The 20,760-nt window shown below is 37.9% G+C and overlaps 1 protein-coding gene across 1 annotated transcript in view; it reads right to left on the bottom strand.

Annotated features, from left to right (window-relative positions):
* hydin (HYDIN axonemal central pair apparatus protein) overlaps positions 1-20,760 on the bottom strand; it is an 83,419-nt gene that overhangs the window by 16,490 nt on the left and 46,169 nt on the right. The window contains 33 exon segments of the mRNA XM_048168685.1: positions 245-449; positions 549-651; positions 727-962; positions 1,066-1,234; positions 1,355-1,454; positions 1,743-1,845; positions 1,990-2,188; positions 3,230-3,402; positions 3,713-3,872; positions 3,988-4,107; positions 4,190-4,372; positions 4,453-4,514; positions 4,636-4,833; positions 4,934-5,347; positions 5,587-5,740; positions 6,784-6,941; positions 7,080-7,193; positions 7,666-8,030; positions 8,138-8,305; positions 8,431-8,508; positions 8,935-9,061; positions 9,770-10,009; positions 10,837-10,986; positions 11,375-11,566; positions 12,452-12,573; positions 12,835-12,971; positions 13,048-13,181; positions 13,340-13,473; positions 18,642-18,816; positions 18,914-19,054; positions 19,139-19,348; positions 19,454-19,622; positions 20,637-20,759. Coding sequence (XP_048024642.1) covers positions 245-449; positions 549-651; positions 727-962; positions 1,066-1,234; positions 1,355-1,454; positions 1,743-1,845; positions 1,990-2,188; positions 3,230-3,402; positions 3,713-3,872; positions 3,988-4,107; positions 4,190-4,372; positions 4,453-4,514; positions 4,636-4,833; positions 4,934-5,347; positions 5,587-5,740; positions 6,784-6,941; positions 7,080-7,193; positions 7,666-8,030; positions 8,138-8,305; positions 8,431-8,508; positions 8,935-9,061; positions 9,770-10,009; positions 10,837-10,986; positions 11,375-11,566; positions 12,452-12,573; positions 12,835-12,971; positions 13,048-13,181; positions 13,340-13,473; positions 18,642-18,816; positions 18,914-19,054; positions 19,139-19,348; positions 19,454-19,622; positions 20,637-20,759 — 5,516 coding nt within the window.

Below are 20,760 nucleotides of genomic sequence, written 5' to 3'. Positions count from 1 at the left end.
AAATCTAGAGGCATGCACCATAAGTAGATATTTGTGGGTAGATTCAATGTAATCAAAATAATGGGAGGCTAATATAAAATTATGGTTCCTCTCTATACAGTTTGAGCCATATGGAAGTTATATGGGTGATTTATAGTTAATAAAGTGATTAGAATACTCCATCAAATCATATCTACTATCACTACTAAATAATCAGGGAACATACTTTACAAAACTTTATAACTACTCATTCATAGTCACAAACCTGGCATACAAACTTCTGTCACTAGCTTGTATGGAATCCCATCTGGGTTGTCAGAGGGGTCTCTGTCAGTGATGTCTATTGCTAGACATTCCTCCCAACTACCTTCATGTTCTGCCTTGCAATCCACAGTAACTACTTGTTGGGCTCCAGGTGCCAGAATCCCAAAGCACGGAGACAATGAGAAAACACCACATGTCAAATATATCTGTAAAAAAACAACATGCATAAAAAACAGAATTTGTAATATATCACATGTATTGTACACTCCATCAAAAACTGTAAATAAAGAAATATTGTTTCTTACCTGTGTTGGCATGCCAAACTCATTCTGCATAGTGTGTCGTAATTCACTGGCACTGGATGGTTTTGTAGCATAACTGTCTTTTGATGGTTTCTTACTTCCCAAGCTTAAAAAAAAGAGGAACCAGAAGATGTAATATTTAACATAATTAAATTTACTTAATAGTAAAAAATAGCCATACCCTCTCCTCTGTGCGGGAACAGGTGCGTTTTTACACATCCTAATGTAGAAACGCATCTCAAAGTTGCCTTTATTCTCCACAGTAAGAGTCTGTTTTTTCCGTGAGCCATACACCAGTGGGCCAAAGTTGATATCATTAGTGGGACTGATACTGTACTTGGAGAAAAGTGCCTGGACTGACACTTTAATTGGTATAGTATTAATGGTCTCGCCACCCTCCAAATTGGGCTCGATAACCTTGAGAACATACGATAAATCACTTTAGTTTTTGATGACAGCAGAGCTAAAATGTAAAAAATACTGCATGGTAAAGAATATATTAAGTGTTAAGATTAAAGACCTGACAGCAAAGGATTGGGCTATCTCTGATGGACATCTCCTTGTTGTAGTGGTATACAATCTGGACATTACTGGGTTTATTGTTGGGGCGTAGAGAGCCCTTCAGAGGACTGATGGAGAATATCGAGTTCAGATCTGGCATTCCTGGCTCTGTGGCCTCCAGTGTAAATCTGTAAGTTAATATTGAAGTTAAAGAAAATTATTTACAAAAGAAACATTAGAGACATTTGTGATGTTTGTTTTTTTATTTAAATAGAAACATATGATTAAATATCTATATAGTAACTTACTTAAAGCCTATGTCATATTTGCCTTTGTTTTCCAACTTAATTGACCGCTTGACCTCTTCTGATACTTTGATTGTTCCAAAATCTAATGAACCATCAGAATCTACAGCAAATACAAAAACAGCATCAAATGAATAAAAGAGCAGTGAAAGAAAGCTTATTTACCAACACTCAAAATGGAGAAATTAATACTGGTCACTCTTTTCTCTACACATTGAATGTAGACACTCTTTAAATACATACATACATACATTTAAATCACATGTTTGGATGAGTAAATGATGACACTGACAGAATTTTCATTTTAGTGTTACCTATCCCTTTAACATATTATTTGCAGCTGGAAAATGTTATAGTGTGATGAACCAATGAGCTGTTATCGGTTAAGTACCTTCTGGAATGGTTATGTCCAGCGCAATATCATAGGCCTCTGCAATAATCTGAATGTTCTCTGAATGTTGAACAATGCCAAGAATGTTCTCAACATCTGACACCTGGTAAACAAACATGCCTTATCAGGCACATGAACACAAACTAATGCATACTAAGTAAAACACCAAAATTGATTACAATGACCCTTCATCTCCAGGAAACCTTCAATTTGTAAACATTACTGCAGTAATTTTATTCTGCAGTACCTCTAAACAAATGGATCTCTTCAATTTGATGGGGTGCTTAGCTATAAAATACACGTGTAGGCAGAACTCAGAATGAGGCATGATGATGCCCTGGTTCTGAGACACGCTGAACTCATCCCCAAGCATCTCCAGGCCCCTCAGCCTCCAAGCAGCTGGCATGAGGGTGTTATTGCGTAGACACAAACTCCGGGTTTCTTTTCTGAAGGAAAAGTATTAAAAGATTTAGTCATTTGAAGTATTTCTGATTAATAATAATTATGAACAAAAAGTCAATTATCAGTTAAAGCTGCAGTCTGCGATTTTTCCTCTTTGTCGCCATCCCTGTTTGAAACCTGCAATTGCAGTCATATGCGGAACAGTTATCTGTACGTGCGTTGTGCGTCGGCACGGCTCATCAGCGCAGATGAATCTAATGTTTGCTGTCAGTAACCGCACTGGTGTGGATACTGAACTTCAGAATCACAGATTCTACGTCTTGAAAGTATGACCAATATAAGAATTTTTACTAGAAAATATCATCTGAACAAGTAAGTAACATTTATGCCACTTTTGTTCTGACCAACTGAGGTAAAAAGCATTAGACCTACAATAAATCGTGCTGCCAATAGTGATTAAATCTAACGATCGCTTAGCTCGGATCACGCCAAATCGTGCAAATTATTATTACTGTTATACTTTGTTCTCAAATTGTTAATGTTAACAACATCAGCATTGCGTGACTGTGTATTTAGTGTGTATTAGCGTTACCTGTAGATTTCAATTTCTGTATCCACTCCACTCGAAAGTCTTTTGCTTTTTGACTACGGGTGAATCTCCAGCTGTCACTGATGATTGTCATTTGGACCTTTCTGGATTACAATCCGCCATCAAAATGATAAGTTTAATTATTTTAGCTGCTGTGAGAAACTAATTATTTAATTATTTTAGAAGCATCCTCACGTGATAAAACGGACTAGCCTGGACTCCTTCATTTCTGTTTACGGACGTGACGTAATGATGCACAGACTCGGAAATTTCCCGCGGAAATCCACCATGTCGCTCTTATTATAAAACATTATTACAAGCTTACCGTTGTGAATCGAGTTAAGATAATGAGGTAGTTTTGAACACTGGCTGGTTATGTACTTGCTCAAAAATTGATTTTGGATAATTTTTAACCAAAACAAGTTACGGACTGCAGCTCTAAATAAAATTGTTTCACGCAACCATCACATTCCTAGCTGATGTCAATGTAGTAGACCTGTATGGTGGAGTTTTGTCAAACTGGAGCAGTTTGTGGTCCAGCTCCAATTCAGGCCTGACTCCTACACAGGAGACGCAGAAAACAACAGGCTCTGGGTTCCCCTTGATGCAGCACACCACTCTGTCCTCTATATGTTTGGGGGTATTTGGATATGCCCACACCATCAGTACCTGCCAAGAGAATATTAATGACAATAATGACAGGAAAGTTTGAGTAAAAGCCTGGTGTTAAACTGAAGGCTATTAAGTCGGTACTGAAATTTAAAAAATGTGACGCTTTAAGTGCTGTTGAGAGGATTTGTAAACACCTCTGGCCACTGTGCTCACATGTGCGGATATGTCTGTGATTGACTTGGTACCGAAATCGGTACTTTTGAAAACTCTACATAGAGCTAATTTAATATATTTTACATATTTAAAAATGGCATACAGCTCAAACGACAACAAAAAATTGTGCAAAAACAAATAAAAATGTGCATACTTTTCGCTCATTGGGTTCCAGTGTCATATTAGGAGGGTCAAGAAGGAAAGTGGTAGCCTTGACATCATGTTCGAAGCAAAAATGAATTTCCGCCTTCATTTCAGAATTGTTGTGAATTACAAACTTCTCCATGTTCTCGGGATATTTTCCTTCTTTAAACCTGGGTCAGGATAATATCATTTATATTAATAAAAACCTAATATAGATACACATTTATTATAGAAGGGAAAAGTACTGTTAAGACACCCAATAATGCAAAAGGGTTAGTTTGGCACCTGTCCCTGGTCTTTCCACACAGTAGAGGTCCAAACTCATACAGGTTTGACTGGATAATGTAAGTCTTTCGAAGTCCACTCTCAGGCCGCAGGATCTTTTTGCAGTGCGCAAACACAATCCTATTAAATAAACACACAGACACTAATTCGTACATGTTCAAGTTCAATGATAACTATATTTTCTTACTGAAGTGTCACTCACTTGGGGTCTCTCCTTATAGATGGGTAAGAACAAATTCCTCTACAGTATAGCTGATAACATTGCTTGGTCCCCATCACCTCAAAGCTGAAAGTCTGATCAAATTTTCCAAGAACAGAAGAGTGAAACCTTATCCTTAGGTTAACTGCTCCATTTGGTGGTACAATCCAGCGGAAATGAGTGAGTCTGTAAAAGAACAACAGATTTGAAATGGTTCTATTAATTTGTGATTGTACATGTGCTTGTGTGTGAGGGACCTCAAGTACCTTTGTTCTTCAGAAGGTAGACACTGGCCAGGATTAGATGTGTTAGCAATTGCCATGCCTTCCTGCAAGTCGACAAGTAGATTGCTTTAATCAGACAAGTCTTTTTCTTTGTTCAAATTAAAGTTACATATAAATGACAAGGCCTTAGATATGTAAATGAGAATTTCTTTGAGACTTTATTACCTGTGCAGCTTCTGATTTCAGGTCTGCTTCTTTCTTCTCTGACAGGTCGGCACATGACGTGGGCATCAAAAAGGTAAAACAACTGCTGGAGAGCTCTGTGTTGGGCACTGATCTCATCTTTGGGTATGGGACTGTGGAGAATATCACAGGAGGTGGGATAGGTGGACCTTCAGGTCCTAACCCTAGCCCATCTAAAACCTGTGAGAAAAATTAATTAAAAAATGACTTCATACTCTATGGATACAAGCTTTACATAAAGAAAAAAATTCCAACATTAAGAGAAATTGAAGTATTCTACCTCTTCATGGGAGGGCAGATTCATGCTACTGATGATCTCCAATGCACTCAGTTTTTCCTTCTCTTTCATATAAAGCCATATGTGGGGGATGGGTTCAAGCACCAGCATCTTTTCTGAGTCTTCGGCACCATCAGTTGACACTTGGGTCTGACTAGGAGCTGGTGACTTCACATCTGCAGCCTCGACCTTCATCTTTTCCTTCTCAGCTTTCTCCTTCTCTCGTTCCTTCTTGCCCTTCTTGGCAGAGGGAGGAGGACAGTCCATGGTGTCTCTTGTCTCTTGGCCTTCGGAGGCCATGGGCTGTAATAAAGGACCCTGTGTTCGGTCCCAGAACTGAACAATGTGTTGGAGTTCTGTCTGGCTCTGTTCGTACAGATGGAATCGGGCCAGTAGCTGTCTGTCTCTCTCACTGGACTGTTGACGGAGAACAACAAAATACAGCAAAGGTTTTAAAGCTATATTTCAAACATAACAATGTTGGTGTTGCTTGTGGTACAGAAATTAAACATTTGATCTTGATTGGAAGTCAAATACTTCATGCATTTCATCTACTCATGTCACTAAACTTTTAGTTATGAAAATCTGAAACATCTTCAGGCTTCACAAGAATATTTTTAAGGTACGCATATTGTCAATTCCACTCTCAAACGAACCATCTCTTGTTGTAGGTCCTCAGAAAGTGGTAGAGGGTCTTCCTCTCGTGGTCTGGTATTCCAGTCTTCACTAGGTGTCATCTCATCTGCTCTTAAATTCTCAAGCTCCTGTTGTCTTCTCTCTTCTTGTTCTTGGTCAAACTTGTCCGATTCTCTAAAGTAATACACAATTCATCTTACGAACAGTTTTCATGGTATCACTTTATTTTACAGTCCTGTTCCCCATGTACATACAATGTACCTATTACAGTAATTACAATAACTGTGTAATGACTAGGTACTAACCCTAAACCTACCCCTAAACCTCACCTTAACCGCTGTAGTTGCCTTATATTACCCAGTATTTTCTTAGGTAAGTACACTGTAAGTACACATACTGTAAAATAAAGTGCAACCGTTTTCTTTTACTAAAATTGAGTGTGAAAAAGTGAAAAATGTAAGGCATAAATATTAGTATAGTAAAAAATTAAATACTTTGTTTAACTGCATGTCACATGATCATTAACAGACATGAGAGAACCGTGAACATGCAAATGTGTTGTTAAATTATCAAAATTTGTACTAGAGATGTACCGATATATTGGCCAATAATCAGGATCAGCCGAACAAAGCGAATTGGCTATCAGTCGATAGTTTAAAAACCAATAGTCAATAGTCAGGGCCTATATATACTGTCAATCAAAAGAGGGCAGAAATTGCACTTCATTTGAGCTTTGTGTAAAGAAAATGCTAAGAAACCAGTTTGATGTACAATATTAGTAGTAATTATATGAATTAATAACATTCAGAAAGTTAATAAATATTAATTTAATCTTCAGAATTTAGTTAATGTGATGAAATGGAGAGAATAAAGTTTTTATTTACATTTCTTTCAAAATGTAATAATTAAAAATATAATGATTAATTATAATGAAATTATCATTCATTTAAAAGAAGGTATAAAAGGCAGAACCCCCAAATTATCGGTATCAGCAGATATCACTCTGAATAATCGGCTATCGTATCGGTGGAGAAATTTAGTATCAGTGCATCTCTAATATTTACTTAAAATCTCAAGGGGTACGCTACTTCAAATAAATATTTAATGTCAAAAGGGGTTCAGCTGTTTGAGAATCCCCATTCTGGAATATAAGACTACTGTATGATAAAAACAAAAATAGTCTTATGTTGAATTAGTGTCAGACGGGTGTAGAGCACCTGAGCTTGAAGGCAGTGTAGCTGTTAAAGAGGTCGATAACATAAATATGGCGACGGTTGTTGAATGCTTTCAGGATGATCTGGAGTGTGTTACTTAGAGAGCGGCTGTACAGTGTCTCCAATCCGTCAATCACAACACCACGGTGACAGTCGCTAAGCTATGGCATGAGGGCAAGGAAGACAAAATCACTATGTGCTGTGTACATATGCTATGATTGACATAAATTATCATCCGTATATCAGATATTGGTATAGGGTATACAATAAAATGTATACACAACGTAGCAGCCTCTTACCTGCAATCTCTCTGACAGGATTTCTACCAACACATCATCAGGCAGGAGGGAGCTAATCAGCTCCAGCTCTTCATTCTGACTGACACTCAGACGCATGTGTGCCTGACCATCTGTCTGTAACACAAAAACACGCACATTTTAAATATTTATTTATATCCATTCATACATGATCCAGTACAGAAAAGATCCACATTACAGCATATGTTTTATTTACAGTATCTTACTATATTAATGTATGGGAAAAAGTAAAGTCAGTAATATTGTGAAAGATCATTACAATTTAAAATAACTGTTTTTTATTTAAATGCATTTTCATATACATTGTAATTTATTCCTGTGATGGCAAAGCTCAATTTTCAGAAGTCTTCAGAGTCACAGGATCCTTCAGAAATCATTCTAATATGCTGATTTGTTGCTACTTATTTTTTTATAATTTTTTGATCTTATGCACTGATGTTTCTCAAGTACACTGAATGATGATGTTTTGATAGTTTTACTGGCCAACAAGACCAAAATACTGATTGAATAAAGAATGTTTTCACTGATATATATGCGACTAAGTAAAAAGGCCTAAAAATGTGTGTACCACTGAAGCAGCAGGTCCAGAGCTGCCATTCTTCTGTGAATGCCCTGTGACATTTGTTTTGTTGCGGGTTGAGGCAGATGACGGCGGGACTTTATGATCACTGGTCTGGCTGCCCTCTGCCGTGTGTTTGGCAACTGCTTCGACACTAAGAACACTGGCACCCTGACCAGGAGTTGCCATCATATCTGTCGCTGCCTCCTCCACTTCCTTCTGACCATACACCACAGCAGCCTTGGCACATAGTTCTCTTGCCCTCAGGGCTGCAGAGCCGTTCCCTGATGACAAGGCCTCCTGCACCACCTCATCTACACTGAGACACGCCGCCCCATAGTGCTTAGCCAGAGTAACTGCTGTGCTTGTTTTACCTGCACACAGATGCTTACATTTACATCAGAGCAAACAAACTGAGATGCAATCATTTTGTGCTTTGAAAAAATATACAGAAAATATTAATCATTCCCTTACAACTTACCTGACAGAGGTGCGCCATGCACAATGATGGCAATGCCCCGGCGATTTAGGGCAGCCTTGCCCTCTGGTGAAAGATCAATGCCCATGTGACGTGCGATAGCTCTGGACACAGGGTCGTATTCCAGATCCCCCACTGCAGTGCCAGCACTGATGTTGTCTTTAGTCAGGCCTTTGAGAAGAAGACACATGTATTCTCATTTATGAGCTTGTAAAAATGTAAAACCGTATTATAATATCAATCTCATAAAGAATGCAAATGCATTTAAATTACTGTTGCCCTTGGTTAAACCATACCTTTACCACTGAGTGTTTCACCCTCACATGGTTCAGCTGTCTCCCCCTTGTCTTCTTCTGCAAGACCTTCCGCGGATTCTTAAAAACAGGTGAGATCTATTAGATTCATTTGAAATTACGCCAAAAGGAAAATCCTGTGATCATGCACTCAGACGTAAGAATTGTTTTTGTCTTATATAATATTCTACATCAATTATAAATTTAAACCTTTTAGCTTAAAAGTTATTGCTAAAATGGCAGTCTGACAGAACACAAGCAAATATCCTTTGTTTATTACAAACAGCACGAAAAGATGCACTATTTTAACTAATTTTCGAGTGTAAATCCATTTTAAATCATAAGGATAGGTCTGACACATGCATGCAAAACTAAACATGTCTAAAATGTGAACTTCCATCATAAATTTTAAATAAATACTTAAATTTCAAAATTGGGAGCCAGTGACATTTAAACGATTGAAAACCCCCAATATAGATATATAATCTCTGCTGCAGTATACAGTACCCTGATTGGGTTGTGAGCTGTGCTCTTTGTAGTAGTCCAACAGTTCTGGGGGCAGATTCTCGCCAGGAGCACGGGGAGGTAGAAGTAACACATTTTGCGCATCATATCCTTTTAACATCCGCAAGATCTGAGGAGCAGAACACAAAGAAACAATGTAAAAGGGAAAGAAATATACAATCGGATTGTCCAGACAGTGTCCAGAGCTACATTGAACCAAACACAAATAAGATTCCTTGGGAGAAATAAATACTTAAATATTTAAATCTCATGTACAAATTAAACAATTAATAACATAGCTCAGATAACGTATTCTTGGAAAAAAACTGATTTGTTTTTCATTTTAGAAATGTTTATGTTTAAATGTTGACAGTATGTCATCTCATTACTTTCAATATAAATATTTCAATCATGACAACTCTGAATAGTTTTAGCATGTTATTGATTATGGCAATGCTAATGTATTTGGTCTAGATGCTGCTGCTGCATAAATAAACATACAAAAATCCCGTAGCAGATCTAGGCAGGTGGAGCTGGGGAAGGTGGAGGGTTTCAGAGGAACTCCTCATGCTGCAGGACTAGCTTACAGCAAACACTGATCTAGACTATTTAAATGCTGAGCAAGCAATCTCATTGGCTGCAGGATCAGCAGAGGCCAATCTGCTTGTGCAATGTGGTAATAATGTGATTGCTTGCAGATTGCATATAAAGGATCTATCAGCCTGTGCCCTCTAGTGTTTCATGATTGAACTTTAATTGAGATATAGAGAAAAAGACATCTAAAAATGCATATCCTGACAAAACAGTAAAAACCCCATTTGGAACCAGTTAAGCTCACCTCTTCCTCTTCTAGGTACTGCTTGTCGAAGTCCAGAGAGTAAAACTCAATAGGGAAGGGGCAAGGGTTGCAGACAATCACCTCAGCCACCGTTCCTTCACTATACGGTAGGATCGACCCCATATCTAGTTTTGAGGAGGAAAACTCCAGCTGAGGCTCTTCTCCTTGACCTTGGGCGAGCAGCAGGATCTTCTGAGTGCTCTGAGCCACTGTTATTACTAGTCTCTGACTGTACACCCTCTGAAGGGAATGCATCAGAAAGAGAAAGAGAAAGCAATTAGGCTTATGAATAAAAACATACAGTTGGCCTGCAGATTGACTGCAGGCAACACAACAATATACTGGAATTATTCATAACTAAGTCAAGTTACTACGGCCATCAATAGAAGTGCCTTCATCCTGATTTAAGGAATAAAATTCAACATGGTAAAGTGATTTGTGTTGAAAATATGATAGTGTTCTTTGTCACTTTTATTTAAGTATTTTAAATATAAAATAGAAAGTGTATTTGGCTAAAATGTAGCTAGATTGAATCTTGAACTGAAGAAAACAGAAAGTCCCATTCATCATTATTTATACTACTGTGCAACAATTTAGGGTTGGTACAATTTTTTCATGTTTTTGAAAAATGTTTATCAAGGCTGCATTTATATGATCAAAAACACAGTATAAACAGTAATGCTGTGAAAAACGAATACAATTTAAAACAACTGTTTGTTATTTTAATATATTTTAAATGTCATTTTATTACTGTGATGGCAAAGCTGAATTTTCAGCATCATTACTCCAGTCTTTAGTGTCACTTGATCTTTCAGAAATAATTCTAATATGCTGATTTGGTGCTCAAGAAACATTTATTTTTGTTATCAGTGTTGAAAACAGTTGTTTTTGTGGAAACCATGACATTTTTTTTTATGAATAGAAATTTCTGAAGAACTCTTTCTAAAGAAATATTTTGTAACATTATAACATTATTCTTATAACATTATTCTATTCAAACTTTTGACCAGTAGTGTATATGAAAAACTAATAATCATACAGTAGCTAGTGTCTGTGATTGACTTTACCCCCTCTGCTGGGCTGAATTTGACCTGCATGTTGATTCTGTCGCCAGGATAGAGTGTGCCATCTGAGGGCAATAACTCAAAGATAACTGGAGGAGGCCGCTGTTTCAGCTGTGCCTGTCGTCTGAGGTACAGAGGGATGTGCTTGTCGATCTAATCACACAACCAAAACAGACAACATCTGGGATAAATTTCCACTTAATTCAATAACAACAAAAACTAGTTATGTTATAAGGTGAAAAACATTATAACGACAAATGGTAAGAGCGATGAAGTAAACCAGCAGCAGCAAACATGCCATAAAGATGAATGAATCTCGTCCCTACAGCCAACACACATTAATATCCAGCAGATATATATAATTCATAACTAAACCAGTTTATAATGATGGAAATGAACCTCAGAGTCAACATGAAATCAAAACTGACTCTATTTACTTTATTAATACATGGTCATAGTCTTGCTGTGAATAAATAATCAGTGCATGTTATTCCAAAGAAAAAAAATTAGTCTTTGCTAGTGTTGTGTAAAAGGCTTGTACCTTCTTTGGCCGTTCCTCCTGTCTGATGCTCCACTCACAGGGCGCTGGCCCATCATTGTACAGCTGGACGGTGATCACCTGACACAGGCCACACTGAATGGTATCGAACTGAAGTGTGTCTGTTGACACTGTGAGGGAGGGCATGGTGACCTCAGCACATAAACGCACATGGACTTGAGGTCCCTTAGTCACCTGTCAAACACACAGGATTCAGTTACACTGAAAATGGTAGCACTTTATTTTACAGTCCTTTTCCCCATGGACATACAATGTACTTATTACAGTAATTACAATAACTGGGTAATAACTAGATACGAACCCTGAACCTAAACCTAACCCCTGTGGTTACCTTATATTACCCAGTATTTTCTTAGGTAAGTACACTGTAAGTACACACAAGTACACATACTATAAAATACAGTGCAACCCAGAAAATCAACAAAAGGGTCTATAATGTACAATACACATAGCAGTGTGTACTGTACAAACAATATGCAAACATTCCCTAACAATTCACTGATAAATTGTTGCGATTTTGCATTTTCTAATTGAATATGTTTTATTACAAATATTTTATATTATTATCAGCATAATAATGCATGAAAAGTTGAATTGAAAAATTTAACATGAATTTTAAGATGTCACAATTTTGCTTACATTTGTAAAATGAAAATTGGCAGCACTTTATTTTACAGTGCTGTAGTTACATGTTACTACATGTACTTACTATAGTAATAACAGTAAATTATGCATAATTACAAGTAACTAACCTTAAATCAAAACCTAACCCTAACTGTAACTTTATAGTAAGTACATGTAGTTAATTATTAGTACTCAGTACTTATTTGAGTAATTACAATGTAACTATGGCACTGTAAAATAAAGTATAACCTGAAAAATTTATATTTCTTATTAATTTTGTCATGACGTTTATTTGTCTTAACTTTTTCTGCACGTATGAGTGAATGATTATGACGGTGACTGTTTACAGTCTCAAAAGGCATGAAAAGTCAATATTTTATCTTCCTCCTGTACTTCTTTGCTTGTCTCAGATATTTAATGTTGCTTTCATCAAACCTGTATGGGCATAACCGCATTGATCTTTCCCAGATTGGCCCCACGGGTATCAAACTTCACTTCAAACGTCTCTGTCTCACAAAAGGGCAAATTCTGCACCCTGTCCAATTCTGTACTAAACCCTGTGAGGAAAAAAAGAATGAATATTAATGTAGTGCATCCTGAATGAACATTTCTGTTATAGGCTTTACCGATACTAACATACTGGAACGCTAATAGAAGCAGCTCAATTTTAGATCAAACCATAAGCTTCATGAACAATCTAAACCCATCACAAAGATTGACACCTACTCAAACAAGATCTGTTCCTAAAATGAATGCTGTCCAGAACAATAATCTCTGGCCATTTTAAATCTTTTGAACATTCTGCAGTATGGACCAACCTGTGCCTGCCAGTGAGCTCTTGTCAGCTCTGAAAGATACAGCCACTGGACAAGTGTTGGTTACTTTGACAATGTGGGTCATGATGCTGCCATTGATGACATACCCAAAGTCCAGTGTGTACTCAGGCAAGCTTAACCTAAAGAGAAGGTCTATCAGACACACGCTTTGATCACTTGTAAAAATGAAAGGTTTCCCTACACGAATAGACTTACTTGCACAGCTTCTTGAGCCAGTTGTTAGTGGACCCGCTTGCTCTTAGATCAGTGACATGGTGCTGGTTCTGTACAGCCATGGCATTTTCCTTCACAAGGAGCCGTTCTAACTCCATCTGCACCAGGGCATCATACTAGGGCACACATATTTATAGGACACACTATTTATTGTACACACAAAAATGTATATACAAAGTTGCAATAAAGGCTATTCTCACATGAGTTTAAAGGATTGCATAAGTACCTCCTGGCTAGGTTTAGAAGACACAGTGTGCAATAATCAGACACTTACAGTGGGAATGTAGTCGTCTTCAGGTGGCATCTCCTCCTTTACTGTGACAGGCCTGCTTAACACCCCCTCCCTTGATTTCTCATTCTCCACCGAGTCTTTTGCCTCCTTTAGCAAAGAACCATATATCTCCTCATCTAGCCAGAAAACAAAAAACACCTTAATAAGGTTTCACAGCCTCTGCTGAAAGCCATATTTATATGAGATTTCTTTTCAGAACATATATGCGTACACAAATTTATTAGTGTGGATGTCTGTAATTTTATTTGTACAGGATGCACAACACTTGCAGAAATTGCAAAGATAGGTATTGCAAAAGCTGAATTGCTATCACACATGATTGACCTATTATTTTGTTTAGCTGTGCTAATAAATTATTCAGGAAATATTAAATATAAATCAATTTGACATTATTTGAAGAAACGGATTCCAATTTCAGATAAAATGTAAGAGAATTTTTGACATTAGCGTGCCTGCATTTCTATAGTACATTGCATACTTGTAAAAGATGTACAAATACAACATACAATTTGTTCATAATTTGCGATTTTGATTTTGTTCTTAGTCTAATTCTCAAATGATATCCATTTATTCATCCAACCCAGAAAGCTCTTAAAAGTGCAGTATGTAATATTGACAGTTCACTGTTGAAATGGGTACTGCAATCCAAATTCAAAATATTGGAGAGAGTCGTTTCGCCCTCCTCCTTAGACTTGACGCTTGCCAGATTGAGGACACGCAACAGGAACAAGCACGAGTGACAATGGAAGGTGACGAGCCTTACACTGTAAGTTGATGAGTTGATTTATCTGAGTTTCGATATGCCTCCGGTCATAGAGCTTTTTAGATGGATGCAGAGGCTTTTTAGGTCAGGTTAGAAATCTGCAATCTCTGAACCAGTTAATTTGTTGGCTTTCATGGCTTCAGTACGCTGTGTTTTCTGCCAACAGGCAACCCGGGGTGTCAAAATACCATTGGGTAAACTGGCAGTGGGCGGGATCACACAGACTAAAACAAAAACAGACATTCCACCACGGAACGCACATTTTAAAGTAGAATAACTGGCTGTAGCATTGTATATCAGAGAAACAAGTATTTGAGCAAGCATGTTTCCTAAATCTCTGCAAACATATGATGGTATTTAGTACAATATAAAAAAAAAATTAATACAGCACCTTTAAAGAAAAAGCAAAAGTAAAACAGTTATATGGTTTAGTTCAAATCATATTACAAACTACTATCTCTTCTTATAGGCCTTATAGTGTGACTTAATGTTGAAGTATTGACCTTAAATGTAAAAATATCTCTTGTGCAACAAAGGCTGCAATCTCTTCACTCTTTAGTGCAAACTGCCTGTGTTAGTAAAGCAAAGAATCCGATCAATAGGTAATCAGAGAGCAACACAGCACTCCTTCCTCAATAATAGTTGCACCATTTGCTCTATAACCACAAGACCTCAGTTCCCACTGAGAGTAAAACTGCTTGTTTCTGAGATAAATAACACTTCTTCAGGCTGGCTGCAGATCAGACAAGAAAATGGGTTTGAACAGTTCTAGCACAGAGACTGAGCTAATTCAAGGTCAAGTCCATTACGTCTGCCTGCAAGCTGGCATGGTGCGACTGTGTTTGATTAAAGGTTAGGTGAGCCAGGACGCAGGGCTGGCCTCCTTTCAAGTGTATTTGATGAGAGTGAAAGTTGGACCATATTCAGGAATGTAAAACATCCTGTCTGAACTATTCAATGTGTTCAACAATTTTGTGAATTTCTGCTGGCCTCAGAATGGCTAATTCATTTATAAGGTTCGATCTATTAGATCACATGAAGACGTATAGTGTCTGACTTGGCCAAAAACTTAATGGCTATACACAAAATTCTAACTTAAAGCTCCTTTTCATCTTTGAGTTGGGATCAATAGGATCTTTTTTGCCTGTTTTATCATCCACTAAGTGAGAGAAAAGTAAGGGACCATTCACACAAACCGCACTCTCATGTGTACACAATGGGTAGAAATAGTACAAAAAGAGCAGGGCAAAATAATAAATAACTAACAATGAGACGAAAATCCAGTCAGAACTGATGTCTTTCATGGTAGATGCGCACATTTGAACTGTAATGTGCTGATCTACCCATATGTTGGCATACACTTGTTGCATCTCATAAAGCGTTCAAAAATGTTAACATCTGGGAGAAAGAAAAGAGCAGATATATGGATAAATCTAAAAAAGCATGAAGACACAAAAGAGAACTCTATTCGGTTAGGTTTTCTGTGCACACACCCGAAGCGTGCAGCCGTGCAAACAGAAAGCCGTCGCTCAGACGTCAGCGTACGAGTACTGAATCGAGCTCTCTTTTGCGTCTTTTCAAGCCTGAACGGACAAATACACACAAAATTATGTCAAAATGTCCATTTGAGAGAGTATTCATGTAAACACAGTCGGTTATGCCTTAAGAAAACGTAGTTTGTGAATATTGGATGTGCATCAGTGAATTGGATCCCAGCATTCAGTTTTAAAGTGACAGCAGCCTAATAAACCTGCTGCAGTCTGTGCCCTCAATTTTGATCAAATGACAAAAGACAGAGAAAATCACTCACTGCTCTTTAATAGGTGTAATAAGGATTAATAATGTTTAACTTATACAAATAAATATGTTTGCTTGAAAGAATAATGTTGTATGCAAGTTGTTATAAAGAAGGCATATATGATTCATTGAAAAGAAGATTGTATATTCTTCTTTAGGAGAAGTGGTTTTATTTAATTTTAAGAAAATATTTTTTATATGTCACAGCAGTTAAATCTGCATCTGTATTGCATGTTCAAATTTTAATATCATTCATGTTAAAGGTGCCCTAGATTATGTTTTTAAAAGATGTAATATAAGTCTAAGGTGTCCCCTGAATGTGTCTGTGAAGTTTCAGATCAAAATACCCCATAGATTTTTTTTAATTAATTTTTTTAACTGCCTATTTTGGGGCATCATTATAAACGCGCCGATTTTATGCTGCGGCCCCTTTAAATCCCGTGGTCCACGCCCACAGAGCTCGCGCTTGCCTTGAACAGTGCCTTAAAGTTTACACAGCTAATATAACCCTCAAAATGGATCTTTACAAAGTGTTCGTCATGCATGCGGTATGCATGCGTCGGATTATGTGAGTATTGTATACTGTTATATTGTTTACTTCTGATTTTGAATGAGTTTGATAGTGATCCGTGGCTAACGGCTAATGCTACTCTGTTGGAGAGATTTATAAAGAATGAAGTTGTGTTTATGCATTATACAGACTGCAAGTGTTTAAAAATGAAAATAGCGACGGCTCTCTTGTCTCCGTGAATACAGTAATAACCGATGGTAACTTTAACCACATTTAACAGTACATTAGCAACATGCTAACGAAACATTTATAAAGACTATATAAATAATAATAAATTAAGTGATTATAAATATCACTAAAAACATCATGTTATCATGGATCATGTCAGTTATTATTGCTCCATCTGCCATTTTTCGCTATTGTTCTTGCTTGCTTACCTAGTCTGATGATTTGGTTGTGCACATCCAGACGTTAATACTGGCTGCCCTTGTCTAATGCCTTTTATAATGTTGGGAACATGAGCTGGCATATGCAAAGATTGGGGGCGTACACCCCGACTGTTACGTAACAGTCGGTGTTATGTTGAGATTCGTCTGTTCTTCGGAGGTCTTTTAAACTAATGAGATTTATATAAAAAGGAGGAAACAATGGAGTTTGAGACTCACTGTATGTCATTTCCATGTACTGAACTCTTGTTATTTAACAATGCCAAGATAAATTAAATTTTTCATTCGAGGGCACCTTTAACAATATGAGATGTTTTCTCCAAGAATATGTAATGGGTCAACTGGCGGCCCGCGGGCCAAATCCGGCCGCCAGAGATTTCCATCCGGCCCCCAGAATAATACTGAATTCAGGAATAGCCTTGTAAGAGGAAAAAGTTTAGGGCTTCCGAATACCATTTTTTGAAACATGCATTACTTCGGAGAGAGGGGCTGAACATATTTTCTCTCTAATAAAGAACTGTGTCTGTAATCCGTTTGCATTTTTATTATTTCGAGAACCATCCAATACTTCACAGATGCAGTTCGCATTTGGTGCAGTCGACGCGACACATAAAATAAACTTATAAACTACAGAGAGCAGCGCGAGCGGGAAGCGGCGCACCTACGCGGGCAGGGCTTTGCTCCGAGAACGGACACTGCACTGATATAAAACGCACACACACAGGTCTGTTAAAAAGCTACTTTTAAGACTAAAACAAACAAATTCAGGTGAAATTAAAAACGAGATAATTTAGATTTATAATAACGGGTAAAAATGCTAAACATTTTGTCTATTATTCTATTTTCCACAATGCAAAGCAACAAAACACAAGCTCAGACATGCACAAACTCCGCTGTTCTGCGCTCTAAGAGAACACTCCCGTTGCTGGAAACGCGTCGGTTCTATTTCTAGATGCACGCGTTTTCTGCGTGGCTCGACGCGCCTGAACGCGTGTCTCAGTGTGCAAACTAATTTAAATATGGGAGCAAAAAAAACGGACACGCCACGCAGCTTTGCAGCCAGTGTCGCCGGCCTTAAAGGGGATGAGAACCGTTTTTTATTTTTACACGAAACAAAAAGCCTGAAAAGTAGCTTGTGCCATAGCCTCATGAATGACTCGCGTTCTCTCATAACATCTTTTATTGCACGTGCTCATTTTTTCAAAATGTCAAAATTTTCCTTGCCTGGGATTTGCGCATACTTGGACAGCTGAAAGCCTCACAAATATGAAGCCTAAAATAGAGTGGTGGCTTGTTCAGATATGTAAAAAAATAACTCTATAACATACAGTGCACTACCTGGCCCTTAAGTGTCTGCAGGTTTGGGGTCAGTAAGAAATTTTAGAGAAATTCTTAATTAATGCATTACAGTTATTTTTTTTACAAAATCTTATGTATTTAGTTGACAGTTATTTTTTTTTTTAAGACTATAACTAAAACTAATTCAAAATTTGCTCTTATGCTCACCAAGGCTGCATTTATTTGAACAAAATACATTAAAATTGTTATTATAATTTAAAACAGCTGTTATCTATTTTTATATTTTAAAATGTAAATTATTCTTGTGATGGCAAAGCTGAATTTTCAGCAGTCTTCAGTGTCACATGATCCTTCAGAAATCATCCTAATATGCTGATTTGGTGCTCAAGAAACATTTCTTATTGTTGATGTTGAAAACACTTGTGCTGATTAATCTTTTTTGGTAGTGTATGACCGACAGCAACTTACTCAGGTCTCTAGGCAGGTCCAGGCACAGTCGAGGGAAAATACCCTCTCCTCTTACAGTAATGACTTCAGTCTCATAAAAGGCCACTTGCAACTGAAAGGTCTTGTGAAAGACTTCTGGGATCCCTGGAAGGTAGTATACACTGAGCCTGATTTCTGCAAACGGCTCTAGGTGACCCTTCAGAAGAAACACAACCATGACACATGATGCACTTGAGCCACAAATTTGATAGGAAGAAAAGTAATCAGTGTTGCAAGCATGAAGAACATCTTACCTTGCTGGGGATGATGAGAGGCTGACCAGGTAACAGCTGCTCCAGAAAAAGTTCTGTTTCTCCAGTTAGAGAAGAGAAGTCAAATCCAACTTTCCCTGTGTTCTTCAGAATGAGCTCTGCTTCGGCCACATGGTCAAACAACTGTAAAACAGAACAAAATCTTCCATTTACACAGATTTCTGCTGAATTCATCCTAATTCTATAATGGTGAAAGTGTGTCGTTACCTGTAAACCAAAGTCAATGTCATTTGTGTCCAGTGTATATGAAACAAAAGAAGCCTGACCCTTGAGTGTGATCTCATAGGTGGGTCCTCCTTCCACCTCACACAATGCCAACACATGCGTGCTGATGTCAGCGTGACCAAGAAATGAGAAGGTCACCAGCTTGGTGTCACCAGGCTGTAGTTCCCCATACAGTGAGGAGATATCAAACACCTACGAAATAGATGAAAATGAAAAAGAGGAGCTTCAAAATATGTAATACTTCAGACTTTTAGAGAATATGTCAACATAAAGGGACGGACGCAAGGTTATACGGACCTCTTTCACACTCACACTTGGATGCCCATTGGCTGTAAGAGTGATGGGATTGCTTCCCAGCTCTGTGCTCACTGGCCGAGCTGAGTAGGTCCTATTCTGCTCTTTTCCATTGTAACTACCATGATGCAATTCATCCTCTTCCAATTGAGGCATGATTACATCAGTCTCCCTGCAAAAATATAAACAATGACACATTATTAGGGGTTTTCACCAATCATCAGATATCCATCTCTCTTACTTCACATTCTTTTTCCGCCTTAAGGGTCAGACAGAAACTAAATTGAGTCTGTCAGGATGGCTATTAATTACAGAAAGCATTAAATAATTGAATGGGTGTAATTTATTAGAGGAAAAGTTCACACAGAAAATCTCAGGCTCTGAAAAAAAGAAAAGACTAAGAGCCACACTCAGAATAAGTCTTGATGGAATCAATGCGTCATAATATTTTGCTTTCAGCAAAAAAGCAAATCAAAAATCTTGTAAAAGCTAGATGGAAGGTTGTATTGAAGCTGAGCGGGCTGTAAGAGTGGGTGTCATTATAAATGGAGTCAGCAGGGGGCAATGTTGATCAAAAAATGTAACTTTTTTTTTTTTTTTGATAAATCAGGAGGCCATTACTTAGTACAGATAATGAATAAGCTCCACAGGACCCCTGGAAATTAAAAATACCAGCCATATCTAGAACAAAAAAATCCTCTTTTTGTGCTGGAATGGTATTTGTTTTAATATGTGCTCATGTTCACCAACATCTCTAGAACCAGGTTGAGAGCATGGAACAAATGACAGTGCTGAGAGCATTTCAGATACTAACGCAGTGAAGGGAAGTCTGGTGCAGGTGTTCTCAAAGGCTGAAGTCTCTCAAGAGACATGTGCTGCCAGAAACGCTCGCTACGCTACACAACGCACAGATAGCGCCTCACTTTAACCTGCCCTCCTCTATATGAGTGCGTACGTGATGGGTGCTCTTGAGTAATCTAATGATTCTGTAGGAGGCTACGCTTCGTCCTCTCATTATCAACTTGGAGAACCAGTGAGGAGGTGAGGTAATACTCAAAGGTCTGCTAACATGATGAGATTCGGGTAAACATCCCACTTTATATGTATCCTCATAATTCCAGCTTATTATCAGAGAGGCTTCAGGGAGTTGTCAGCCTCTAGTCTCACACAGAAGCTGTTCTCAGACCTGTTTGGGTCCGTCTTCCCATCAGCTTCTCTCTGCTCTAACAGCTCCCACTGCGCCTCCCCGCTCTCCTTTCTTTTCCCCCCAGCGTCTCCTTCAGTCCCCCAGCTCGTCTCGTTAAAAAACC

Source organism: Megalobrama amblycephala, linkage group LG19 (genome assembly GCF_018812025.1).
Source record: "Megalobrama amblycephala isolate DHTTF-2021 linkage group LG19, ASM1881202v1, whole genome shotgun sequence".
NCBI classification, from domain to species: Eukaryota; Metazoa; Chordata; class Actinopteri; order Cypriniformes; family Xenocyprididae; genus Megalobrama; species Megalobrama amblycephala.
This window is presented reverse-complemented; position numbering and strand designations above follow the sequence as displayed.